At 36.4% G+C, this 12,530-nt stretch overlaps 1 protein-coding gene across 1 annotated transcript in view; it reads left to right on the top strand.

The window, feature by feature from the left end:
* Positions 1 to 7,323: 7,323 nt before the first annotated feature.
* ABI2 (abl interactor 2) overlaps positions 7,324 to 12,530 on the top strand; it is a 39,824-nt gene continuing 34,617 nt past the window's right edge. Inside the window, exons 1-2 of the mRNA XM_019474677.1 lie at positions 7,324 to 7,403; positions 9,512 to 9,581. Of these exons, the coding sequence (XP_019330222.1) occupies positions 7,330 to 7,403; positions 9,512 to 9,581 (144 nt within the window). The 5' untranslated portion in view covers positions 7,324 to 7,329. The remainder of the gene's footprint in view (positions 7,404 to 9,511; positions 9,582 to 12,530) is intronic.

The following is a 12,530-nucleotide window of genomic DNA, read 5'->3' as shown; positions in this document are numbered from 1 at the left end:
GATCCAGCCTGTTCAGGTCCCTCTGCAGAGCCTTCCTACCCTCGAGCAGATCAACACTCCCGCCCAGCTTGGTGTCATCTGCAAACTTACTGAGGGTGCACTCAATCCCCTCATCCAGATCATCAATAAAGATATTAAACAAGACCGGCCCCAGTACTGAGCCCTGGGGAACACCGCTCGTGACCGGCCGCCAACTGGATTGAACTCCATTCACCAAATTACACAATAAGCAATTACACAAATAAGCAATTATGTAGAGAAAAATGTTTATGTGTAGAGATGAATAGTTTAGAGATTATAATATTACAATTGACAGAGAACAAAAAAATCTACCACCAACTCCAAGTACTTTGGAGCTCTGGTTATACTAAAGAACAGGTAGACTGGGTTTCCCCCTGTGTTCAATGTGGTAATAGAATACATGGATCCTCCTGCAAATCTGAAAGGGAAATTTTGAGGTTTTCTGGTAGTTCTATGGCATTTATTTTTCCAGGAGCTCTGGGAGATCTCATTTCCTTCTGTTCTCACATGTCAGTGATTGCTTCTGCTTTTTCATGCTTGTTTCACCTGCATATTATAGACCAACTACTTAGCAAATTGTATGGTACATGTTTTTCATGCTGGGAATGAGTGGTTCTGATAGTGAAGAAGGAGTAAGGGATATTCTTTAGCAAGTAAGCAATTAATGAGGTAGTTTGTTAAAACAGAAAGCTATTGTATTTTTCACTGGCAGTTATGTAACTTTTTGGCATGATTTTGGCATAATTATTGGATAATGATGCTCAGTTTTCTTCACAATCATTTTTTCTAGCTTACGAAAGGACCTCAGAAAGCACTTGGATGGGCTAAGCAAATACCATCTGTGCAGTTGAATAAATGTGTGTGAAATACTTAATTATGTATGATGCTTTCAGTAACTTCAAGGAATTCAGCAACAAATAAAATGGAAAGGATGATATAAGAGCTCAATCTTCTATTTTTCAAAGGAAAACTGAAGTGTGCTTTGTCAGTATCACAGTTGGGCACATTTCGTACTGAATAACGCAAGCTTGTTGAACTCTGTGGCATGCAGCTTTTGTTCTTGAGGCTTCCTGAAGCTGATGCAACCTCAAAAGAAACCTGAGGGGTTTTGCTTGCTGGTTTTAGACAAATGCCCACTTGGGTTTGTATTAACAGTAATCAAAAGAAACAACTGTGTTATATTGATTAAATGAAATTAATCTTCTGTCTCATTCTTAAAATTTCACTGTTACTTTTTTGTCACATATATTAAATACTAGTTTTGTTTCACTAAACAGTACTGTTTTGAACAATAGCAAGATATGTATATGTTGGGGAAGTGATTATTGGATTCTGGACACACCTTTCAGTGTAGTTAGTCTGATGTCAAACTGTTTAACCTCGGCTTCCACTTTGACACCTAAATATTACTGCGTAAATGCATTGTATGCTGAAGAGTTGATTTGAGTAGGAATTGAGATTTTTCCATTCAGAACTCTTTTTTCTAAGAGATTTTTCGGTTTAGTCTAGTTGTGAGTGATAGTAGGCTCAGGAATGAAAAGTTCTCTTCTTCCCCCCCCCCCCCAATTCAATACTAAGTATTAATCTTGGAATAATTTTTTGGGTTTTTTTGTCATATTGATATTAAAAGCAACAACTTGTGTTAATCTTCTGTAATAAGAAACACAATTTCTTTATCAACTCATAGGTCCAGACTTTTTGGCTCATCTAATAGAATTTGTTGTATAAGTTTTGTTAGCCCAGCTGAAAACTTTGAACTTCCAGGTTGGTGATGACTAGTGGTTAAATAATAAATTTTTTTTAGAACTAGAGCAGGAGAGAAACCTAGATACAATAACCAACTAAACTGCCAGCAGCTTTTAGGGCTTCCTCTGATGCACCACTTTCAGACGTCTCTTAATTAGCTCTTTCCAATTACTAAGAGCTGTATTTTTCTTTTTTAACATGTTGCTGTCTTTGAAGTCTTTTCTTCTAATTTTTCTCTTGGTAGCATTTCTTCTTTCATCTAGTTGGGTTGATATTCTGTAAATCTTACTATAGTGCTCATGTTGCCTCCATCATTTGTTTCCTTATAGTATTTCTTTCTGTATTAATAGCTGTCTTTTTGTACAAAATTGTTCAAGTTCTTAACAGTGGCATAACAGGCTTTATCACTATGTTCTGGCTGATCTCACTTTGGGATGGGAGAATGCATTAAATTCTCGGTTCCTTTCTAGCCCTGCTTTTTGTGCTCCATATGCATATAAGATTTCCTTTTACCGTTCATATAGCCAAATTATTTTGGCATTTTGCATACCTTCCTGCATGTTTTATTCTGTCATCTGCCCCACACACTCTATTCAATACAATTTTTTCTTCTTTGTATTTTTTTTTATATTGCGTGCTTCCTACAAACGGAAAACATTCTCCAGGGGAGAGCTGGGCAGAGCACTGGCTGCAGCTCTGTCTAGGTGCACGGGGTACCATTTCCTGCTGCAGCAGAGGCAGCCTCTCCCAATAGTAGCTGATACTGTCCTGGCCCCATATGTGGCTTGCAGGAGCATCAGATGAGCTCTATGTGGTGAGTTAAAATGGTACTCTCACTTACTGCTGAGAGCAGGAGAAAAGGATGCTGCTTTGTGACTCAGTGTGGACCACCTGATGTGTGCATTGTGTGGAGAAAAATGATAAACTGAATAGATGCTAAGCTGCTGTATGTAAATTGGATAATGTGGGCACAGAAGACATCAATGATCCAAACATTTTATCTTTCTAAGGCTGTAAAGATGATACAGCTCTGATGCTCAAGTATCTTCTTAACATTGTTTGAAAAGTCGAAGCTGGAAGTTTAAGAGGTGGATACACAGCAGCATTCTTAACACAGTTAATGGAAAAATATTAAGGGAAATAAATGAGACACTGTGCACAGGTCTTGTGAAAAAAAAATTGTAGGTAGTGGAGGGCTGGCAAAACTGCAGTGATGTCTACTTTCCAGTACTTGTTCCTTTTCTCTAGCAAGCAGAGCAACTCTGGATAGTTCTTCCCTCCTTATTCTTGATTGTGTGCTTCCTTGTATTTCTGTGGCTATGCAGTGGTTTGGATGAGGGAAAACTCATAATTTGGTTTATGGATCAGGTAATTTTCATTTGCGACTCGCCTCCTGGTCTAATTCACTACAGCAAAGGGAATGTGCCGTTTTTGTTGGGGACCTATACTTCCACAGGTACTGCTGATGAAACTAGAACCTGTGTCTCCATAATATGATTAGTTGCTCAAACCATAATTCAGCAAACATGATTTGCTTTTCCTTTGTGGCCTCTACTTAATTTTGCTAGTGCAAGTGTTTGCAAGTTTGCATGACAGGGAAGATAATGGAATTGATTGGAGTTTAAAATAACCATTTGTTTCTTAGGTTATTTGTAAACTAGATTAGGTACTCAATTCACCATGCAGCCCTACAAATACAGTACTGTCACAACTGAATGGATGTGTTAGGAATAGGAATGAGAGGCTGCCTATATTGGCAGTGTTGTAGAAGACTTATTTGTCAAACAATGACTTTGATTTCTTAAATTTAACATCCATTTAAAAAAGTACAGATCAAGCTGAAACAGTTGGAAGCATTGCTTCCCTAAGAGTGGTGTGTGTGTAGATGTTATGATGTCCATTTTTTTCATAGGCATGCAGAATTTTATGTGCGTGAGTGCTAGATTAAAGATACTTAAAAACTTTAAAATGGAGAGATACTCAATGGTCTGTTTCATAGCATGTAATTTAGGTCAGGGCACTGAAAACGTACTTGCTACCAGTTCTTGATCATGCTGACTGCAACATTTCTGAGAACTGAAGGGCTTCAAGGACTCTGGTTAATATCCTTAAGTTTCATGGTAACGAGTCTTCATTGTGTTATAATGAACGTAGCAGAATATGTTTCTCTTGTTTTCAATATTCTACATAGAAACAGTATTCCATAGGTTACTGAAACTACTGTAGAGAATCAGTTTGATTAGGGCCAAATTAGTATTTTTATCTTTCTCTAGAGAATTTTGGTAGGTGTGGGTATTGCTATATCCACTTGCTATAAACTTTTTGCTTGCCTTACAGTCAGGTATGAAGCATATTGGCTGGTATTTTGGTGTTCTGAAGATCAGAGTATCAGATCTTCGTCTGATGAGGGTTATATTTGAATTTGGTTTCCTGATAACTTGAAATCATGATCTTATTTGCAGAAATCCTTCTAGTTACATAGTTACATACTTGGATAGTTATCAGTGTACCATTTAGTTGTCTAAATCCATTGCTAGGTTCGAGCATGGCAGCAGTTGTAAGCAATATAATTTGATGTCCATTGGGAATATACATGTGTAGCTTGTTACATAGGAACCTATGATAAGATACCATCTCTGGAAATCTACTTTCCAAATTAAAAGTTAGATTACGTGCTAAACACAACTTACCATTTCAAGTTAAATTTTAACTGACATTTGTTGTTACATCTCCACAGGGGAACTTTAGATTTGCTGGAAGTATTCCAGACTGTTTTTCCTAGTCGTTGTGTGAGACCCAAGTTTTGAAAGTTTTTAGGGTAAACTTGATTGTTTTAAAATGCTCTCATTAATTAATTGTTGTTGTTGCTGTGGAATGGCTTGACAATAGTAGGTTCAAATAGTAATTTTAATTTGAAAATTCAACACATTCTGCATCTTTCAGTATACAGGGAGAAAGTTCAAACTTTAATTTTGCTGTGCCAAGCATGAGTACAGTTTGTTTCAGAAAATTTTGGGCTCTGTATAAAGGCATGCAGAGCAAATCATAGTTGTTCAGGTTATCAGCCAAATACACAAACTAGACCTCTCAATCAAAAGGGTTCTTGTGCTAATAACAGTTCCAAATGTGTTTATAGGATTGTTGTTTTATGAAATTTTTAATGTGTTTGAACATTGAGAAGCCAGTTCCTTGTTGGTTTGAACTGGTGTGAATGGGGGTGACTTGAATTTAGCTATTAGGTTACATCAGTGGAAGGACTAGCTCTGAACACGTATTCATATTTGTGCTGCTTTAAGCAGTAAAACCATAGCAGAGGCTCATAATTTCTGAAATGATAGATTTTTTTCCTTTTGTTCTCAAACGCTTTGGCTATTAATGAAAAAATACTGTGTTTGTTGGCTTCTACTCAGCTATTCTGGATGTACAGTGTGCTAATGTAAATCAGCAGTTTCTGCTTCTATAAATAGACTTTGTCAGCAGCTGCAGAGCAAAACTGACAAGCTTCTGGTCATTTTTATTATTGCCATTCAGAAATTGTTTGAATAGCTGTGAAAGTGTCTGGTGGTATGTATGCCTGCTGTAGTGATATTTGCATACTGAGCTGAGGTTATGAGTAGGGAGAGGGAAAGAAAGAGTGCATTTATAAGCCAACAGTGTGAGAGTAGAGGCAAAGTCTGTATTCCTTCATTCGGGAGTCCTTAAGCTGAGTTTGGAGCTCTTTTATATACAAGACATGCTATCCAGCTGGCTAAAAGTCATGAGTTCTTAAATGGGGTCTGGGAGTAGCATTTATCTAACTTCTTTGTAGCTGGATATAAGGCAGCCTTTACAAGCATGCTCTGTTGGGGAACATCATTATACTGTGCCCTGAGAAGCCGTCTCCTAAAATTTTCAGTTCCTTCTGCTGCTGGGTCTGGTTTTGTTTCTGCTGCATGGGAAAGAAACAGCCAGGCAAGAATGCTTACCTTCTACAGCATTCCTCCCCTCCTGCACCATGGTGGGAGCTCTTGTATGGCTGAACAGCAACTGCTGCTATCCTCCTTTGTAGAAGCAGACTAGGAAGTGGTACCAGTGTGGCCTGCAAGAAGAAGGAATGCTAACAGGCCAACCAAGTTACCATTGTTGTTTGTGGACACAGGAGAGGTTGCCAGGAAAGAAAAAGTGTTGAATATCTTTCCTGTGAGTGTTTAATTGAAGTCCACATGTGTGGTTTGTTTTTGGGGTGGGGTTGGTTTTTGTTTTTTTTTTTCCTTGAAAGCTAGCAATCTTCTTTTAAGAATCTTACTACAAGGTCTCAGGAAATATTTTGGGCTGTAAGAATTATTTTCCTAAAATAGAGATATGCTTACTTTTAGTGTTTCCCAAAGTACATATAATAAAACAGATGGTAGATTCAGCTTGTGCTGAAAGATACGGAATGACTTTATATTCCCCCTCTAATAAAAGCACATTTCTTGAATCTTGATACCCTACCTCTGTGAATAATATAAAAAGGAAAGGAAATTATGAAATATAGTATTATAAAGGCAGGTGGGAGTAGAGAACATTTGTCAACTGTTGCTTTAGAAACAGCACCATCAGCCTGTGAGGTGGCTAAAGATCACCTAAAAGTGAAATTCAGTGTATTCCAAAGCCTTGGAAACTGGGAAGTTTCTTAGCATCTTAATTGTATGTTTTACCAGTGCTCTAATCTGTGATCTTTGTACTGAATTAGATCTTAGTGATGTTAACTATTGTTCAAGGAGAAACACAGAACCCTGACAACTAGACTCTTAGCTTATTATTTTTAATGTTGTTTGAAATGTATGTATGTTTTTAAACTTGTAATGGATGTCTTCTGGCTTAATAGCCTAAATATTTTTAGGTGCTCTACTACTAGAAAAATGGATCATACTAATTCTTCATAGAAGAAAATACTGACAATGTGAAAAAGCACAAAACGTTTAAAAAGAAAACACGGACTTGTTCTTTTTGAAAGTGATTCCTCTCACATTTTATTCAGCTACTATTTTAAGGGAGTAATTATAGTTCATTCACTGTGAATGACCATTTGTGGCATTAATGAGGTCTAAATAATGGGGAGAGATGAGGAATATGGTATTTGGCAGATCCTTGCAGGCTGTTATGAGATCTAATTGAAGTACAAAGTTTAGAAGAACTAAATAGTCAGACTTCTTTTAATGTTTATTGCTGAAATACAGTATAAAAAGTTGTACTTTTAAGTATTTCAAGAAAAGATAAGCATGTTATATGCTAGCTTAATTCCTTTTATAAAGTATAGAAACTCTTAAAATACAAAGTTAGTATCTTTTGTGGAATGAATGGAAAGGAGGAAAAATGGTAAATTTGTTGTAAAATTAGTTTGACTTGTATAATTCTTTGTCCTTTAAAGACAGGCAAAAGGAGTTCATTCCAAGAATCTTTGTGTGAGAGACTTTACTAAATAAACCTTTTATTTCTGCTTTTAGTCAGCAGATAAGCAGCGAGCCCTGGAAGAAACCAAAGCCTACACAACCCAGTCATTAGCAAGCGTAGCCTATCTGATCAACACTTTGGCCAACAATGTTCTCCAAATGTTGGATATCCAGGCATCCCAACTTCGACGCATGGAATCTTCAATCAACCATATTTCACAAGTGAGACTTTTTCCTGATTTTGTTGTTGTTGTTGTTGTTTGTTCTTGAAATTACACAGCAAGTAAAACTCTCACCAGACATTTTGTGTATGAGAAAAATAGTTGCATTTAAAACAGAAGGATGCATTTCTTCTCATATTAATTCTGAGAATGGGTCTCATTATGTGATTGTATATCTGTGTTAATGTGAGCATTTTACATAGGATAAGAGATTAAATGTATTCTTGGCCAGTTTATTGTTTGGAGAGGAGTCCATTCTGCGTAAGTGAAAAGCACAGAAAAATTGCTGATGGAAGAGTCAGACTATTATGTTAAGGGACAGATTAAGCTTTCCAACTCCCATTTGGTGACTTACTGTACTTGGTATATATTGGCTACAGGCACTTAAAATTAGAAGAAAGAAATATGAAATGGGTGGTGGAAAACAATACTTGTCATCTTTTTACTTTTCCTGTTGCTGTAATACTGGCATCTAATGACAAAAGCACAGATGACAAAAATAGTTTGCTCCTGTCTTTTCTTAATAAAATGTACTTTGCAATGACATGAACAGAAGACTAAATTAATGTTTCAAGTTTGTGCATGACTGCAGAACTCCTGCCATTGCTTGCAGTTTTTCTGAGCAGCTACTGTTATCAGGAACTCATGTCCCATCACCACACTAATGAGAGAATTTTGACTGCCAGAATGGGCTGAAGGGTGGATGATAGATTTATTGGAGGTTTACATGCCAATGTGGATTAAAAGAGAAATTAAGAGCAATGATACAGCACTTTGTTTTTTCTGTTACTGGAGAGTTGGTTGGCATCCTTACTGGATATTTTGTGTCTTATTTGACCAATACATTTTGGCTGTTAGGGTTTCTTGATCTCCATGTGATAATGTCATAAATTAAAATAAAGAATATTGTGGTATTTAGAAAGACATTTGAAAGCAGGAGCTGTGTAAGGTAGGAAATAAGCAGATTGAGCTGATCTGTTAACTTGCTGGTACTGAAAGGGTTGCTAAGCTAGTAGAGGTTTGAACCAGCAAAAGAAGTGAATAATTTTATGCTAGCTTAATGGGCTGAATTGGCTCACTGAGGGGTCAGATGAATTCCAGAGCAGGAGCAAAGGAAGGGGTGGGGAGGATTTTCCCTTCTGGTAGTAGTATGCTATTAGATTGCCTCAGTTATCTCATGCAACTGCATCCTCAAAAATAAGCTGAGAAGTTTGATTTCTTCTGCTGCATGGGTCTTGTTAATCCATGGACAAGTCAATTCTTTTTTTTTCCCAGAAAATGTCACAAATTACTCTGTGTGTGTGTGTGCATGCACATGTGTATGTGCTATATATATGCTGTGTATGTGTGTATATGTATGTGTGTGTGCTTGTGTGTGTATGTATGTGCTTCTTGACAGGCTAGTGCCAGCTGACAAGTATTTCAACTATTTGAGAGCCTGACGCAAAAGACAGTATATCAATAAAAATATTCAGAGTTCACTGGATTTTGCATTTTATAGATGTGGAAAGTTCATTTTGTCATACAGTTTCTGTAGCTTTTGGGGAAAGGGCCATAGCATTTTAAATCTTTTCCTTCTGAGAAGCTGAGATTTATGCAGATTGAGATGCTAGGTTAGATTGTCTTTGGCATTTACACAAAATGGCTAGTTACTTAAAATGGAGCACTAAATTATCAGTGCCCAACACCTAATGAAGATGTATCTGCCAAAATTCACGGGCTGCACTTGAACAACCAAAAAAAGTTAATTTTTTTTTTAAATATAGCTGTAAAATTGAAAATTGAGGTTTGGTTTGGTTTGGTTTGAGTCTGCATCATCCATATATAGGATGCTCCCCAATCTTCATGGGAGAAATTCTATCAGAGGAGCAGACAGTATTTGAATTTTGGATATTACGTACATGAAGTGTATTGATCCAAGGAACTTAATAAAGTTGAATTCAATATGTTCAGAAATGGCTTCATCCCATGATAACAATGTTATGCTTATATTATAATTATAACCATAAGTGATGGTTATATTATCTGTCTTAATTTCAGTGGTTATTTTTCTTTAAAAAATGAATTTATCTTGTCACAGTTTCTGTGTAATAAATAATTTCTTTTCAGGAAATTTGATTATACTTCTCCTGGAACAAGCCTAACCTGCAGAAGACTTCCTCGGTCTTTTTTATGTTGGGTGTAAAGTATAGTGGACTGTTTCTAGTACCACTTAAAATGCCTCATGGTATAATACCTCATTGCCAAATAATGATTTTAGTCAGTCTGACTTGAAATGATGTCAGTAACATTGAAGAGAAAACAGGTTGGTAATTACCATCTGCTCGCAGTGCATTATTACATTAATGCTTTGGTCAGTAGGTATTGATATTTAAGTTTAGAAAACACTAATGCAAATTATGATATCTGGATGTATAATCCTGCTTTTAATTCTGATTTGGAATTCCACATATTCTCCAAAAAAGGGAGCAAAATCATTTGGCTCTTAGTAAGAAAACTTTCTCAAAAGTGCTTGTTTTGTTCAAATGTAGCTCAAACTGGAAGAGACATGATTAACTTTAGAAGATAAAATATTCTATTCATTGATAGAATGTCAATTTATATAACTTCCTATGTTTCCTTCTAAATACCAATTTAAACAAAGAATTGAAAAGGAAGCTGATAATAATTTGTGTTTTTTTCAGTTTATATATAGGTCCTGAATAAGGAAATTGTTACTATTGAAACTATTTTTATGCAAGTGATTAAATCCTATTGGTTTAAAATTTAGGATTACTTTGATTTGTTCTGAAAGCTGATGAATCTATTCTTATTTGCCTTCTTGAACCGTGTCCAGAACTAGATGATATGCAGTGTTTCATATGTGGCTGAAAATTTAAATCCTAAATACAGATCATCTGTATAAATATTTATACTTGTTAAAAAAATTGTGTTAAAGTTTTCAAGTTAGCAGACACTGTGAAATGTTGCTAACGTCCAAATTCTTTAAATTAATCTGGCAGACTTTCAGGTTTTAATATTTGTATGATGAGAAATATTTTTTCAGGTTTAGTTATAGAATACTCTTAGTTAGCAAGGTCATCTTTAAAACTCTTCTCTGCTGCTAATTGTATAAACAAGCATGTTATCACGAAGATGAGTGATAGTGATGAGTTATCTCCAATGGCACTGCATGATGGATCTTCTTACGGAATCTGACTCCCATGGTATTGGCAGTGAGAATAGGTATTGAATAGACTGCAGACTTGAACTTCTCTGTAGTCAGCATGTGTTGCTTAGCTGAACTGTAGCAACATGTGTGAGCTGGTTGGTCTCCGCAGGGAAGTTCACTTGGACCTTCCATTGATGTCAATAGAGGCTTGTAACCATTTTCAGTTGTCTTATTCTTGCAAGTTACAAGAACAGCCAAACTCTTTCAAAAATGGTAATGCAAGTCTAATTTTCCACAGTATATATTACCTGTTTATGGAGCAAGTAGCTTTTCAGCATTTTTGTGTCATTATGACCTCTTTCTTTATGTATAAATTATATACTACTTGAGCTGAGGCAATTAATGTCACATTTCTAACATGTAAAAATTAGACAGTACTCATTTTGAAGTAATAATCCAGTTTTCAAGGTAATTTGCAATTAGTTTGTTTAAATTCTATCAAATTAGATTTAAAAAAAGTAAAAGCCCAGCAACACTATATTTAAGCGTTTTCTTCTAAGGTTTTTTTAAACTGAATTTTAAAAGTCCAGACTAACAGACTGACAATAAATAGATAAATTTAAATTAGAATGTTTTGAGAAGAGGAAGAAATCAAGGCTTCTGGAGACTTTTATCTCTGAAATTTTACTACAGTTTAGACTTTCAAAGTGCTGCTGTGGTTTAACCCCAGCCGACAACTAAGCACCACACAGTTGCTCACTCAGTCCCCCCCAGCAGGTTGGGGGGAGAGAATTAGAAGGGTAAAAGTGAGAAAACTTGTGGGTTGAGATAAAAACAGTTTAATAATTGAAATAAAATAAGAATAATGATAATGATAATAAATTGTAATGAAAAGGAAAATAACAAAGAGAGAGAAATAAAACCCAAGAAAGACAAGTGATGCAAATGAAAACAATTGCTCACCACCAACCGACCAATGCCCAGCCAGTCCTTGAGCAACGACCCCCCTGCCAACTTCCTTCCAGCTTTATATGCTGAGCATGACGTCATATGGTGTGGGATATCCCTTTGGTCAGTTGGGGTCAGCTGTCCCGGCTGTGTCCCCTCCGAGCTTCTTGTGCCCCCCCCAGCCTACTTGCTGGTGGGGTGGGGTGAGAGGCAGAAAAGGCCTTGACTCTGTGTAAGCACTGCTCAGCAGTAACGAAAACATCCCTGTGTTATCAACACTGTTTCCAGCACAAATCCAAAACACAGCCCCATATCTGCTACTATGAAGAAAATTAACTCTGTCACAGCCAAAACCAGCACAAGTGCTAACTTAATACTTAGAGAAACTTCACTTACAGGTAGAAGAGAGTATTTCTCAAAACTCTGAGTTCAGTGACTTTTAAGTGAAGTGGTAAATAGTGTTAACTTTGGAATCCCAGAAATGATATAATGTTTTTTATATTTTAATATTTACAGATCTTGAGGCTGTTTTTATTGAATTCAGTATGGAAACTTGATGTTTCAAAATGGCCAGAAAATTCCTAATAGAAAAAAATGCAGTGGTTTATACTTTTTTCCCCTTACGCTGTCCCTTGCCTTATTGCAGGCATCTTGGAAAGCATAGGAAAAGATGATAGTAATGAGCGTAACCTCTAAAAAACTGTCATTTAAAAGCTTTTGCCAAAGGTAATGGAGCTATGGGGGGAAAAATGCGTAATAATGCTGTCGGGAGTCTGAAATTTGTTATTAGAAAACAGTGTTTTAAGTTATAGAAGGGCACAGTGTATCCCATCTGCTTTTTCTGACAGACTTTCCAAGCCAGGTGTTCTGTTAGTCCAGCTCTGTCCTGGTTTCGGCAGGGATAGAGTTAATTTCCTTTCTAGTAGCTGGTACAGTGTTTTGGATTTAGGATGAGAACAAAGTTGATAACACACCGATGTTTTAGTTGTTGCTAGGTAATGCTTACACTAGCCAAGGACTTCTTAGTTT

Source organism: Aptenodytes forsteri, unplaced genomic scaffold (genome assembly GCF_000699145.1).
Source record: "Aptenodytes forsteri isolate BGI_AS27 unplaced genomic scaffold, ASM69914v1 Scaffold442, whole genome shotgun sequence".
NCBI lineage: Eukaryota > Metazoa > Chordata > Aves > Sphenisciformes > Spheniscidae > Aptenodytes > Aptenodytes forsteri.
This window is presented reverse-complemented; position numbering and strand designations above follow the sequence as displayed.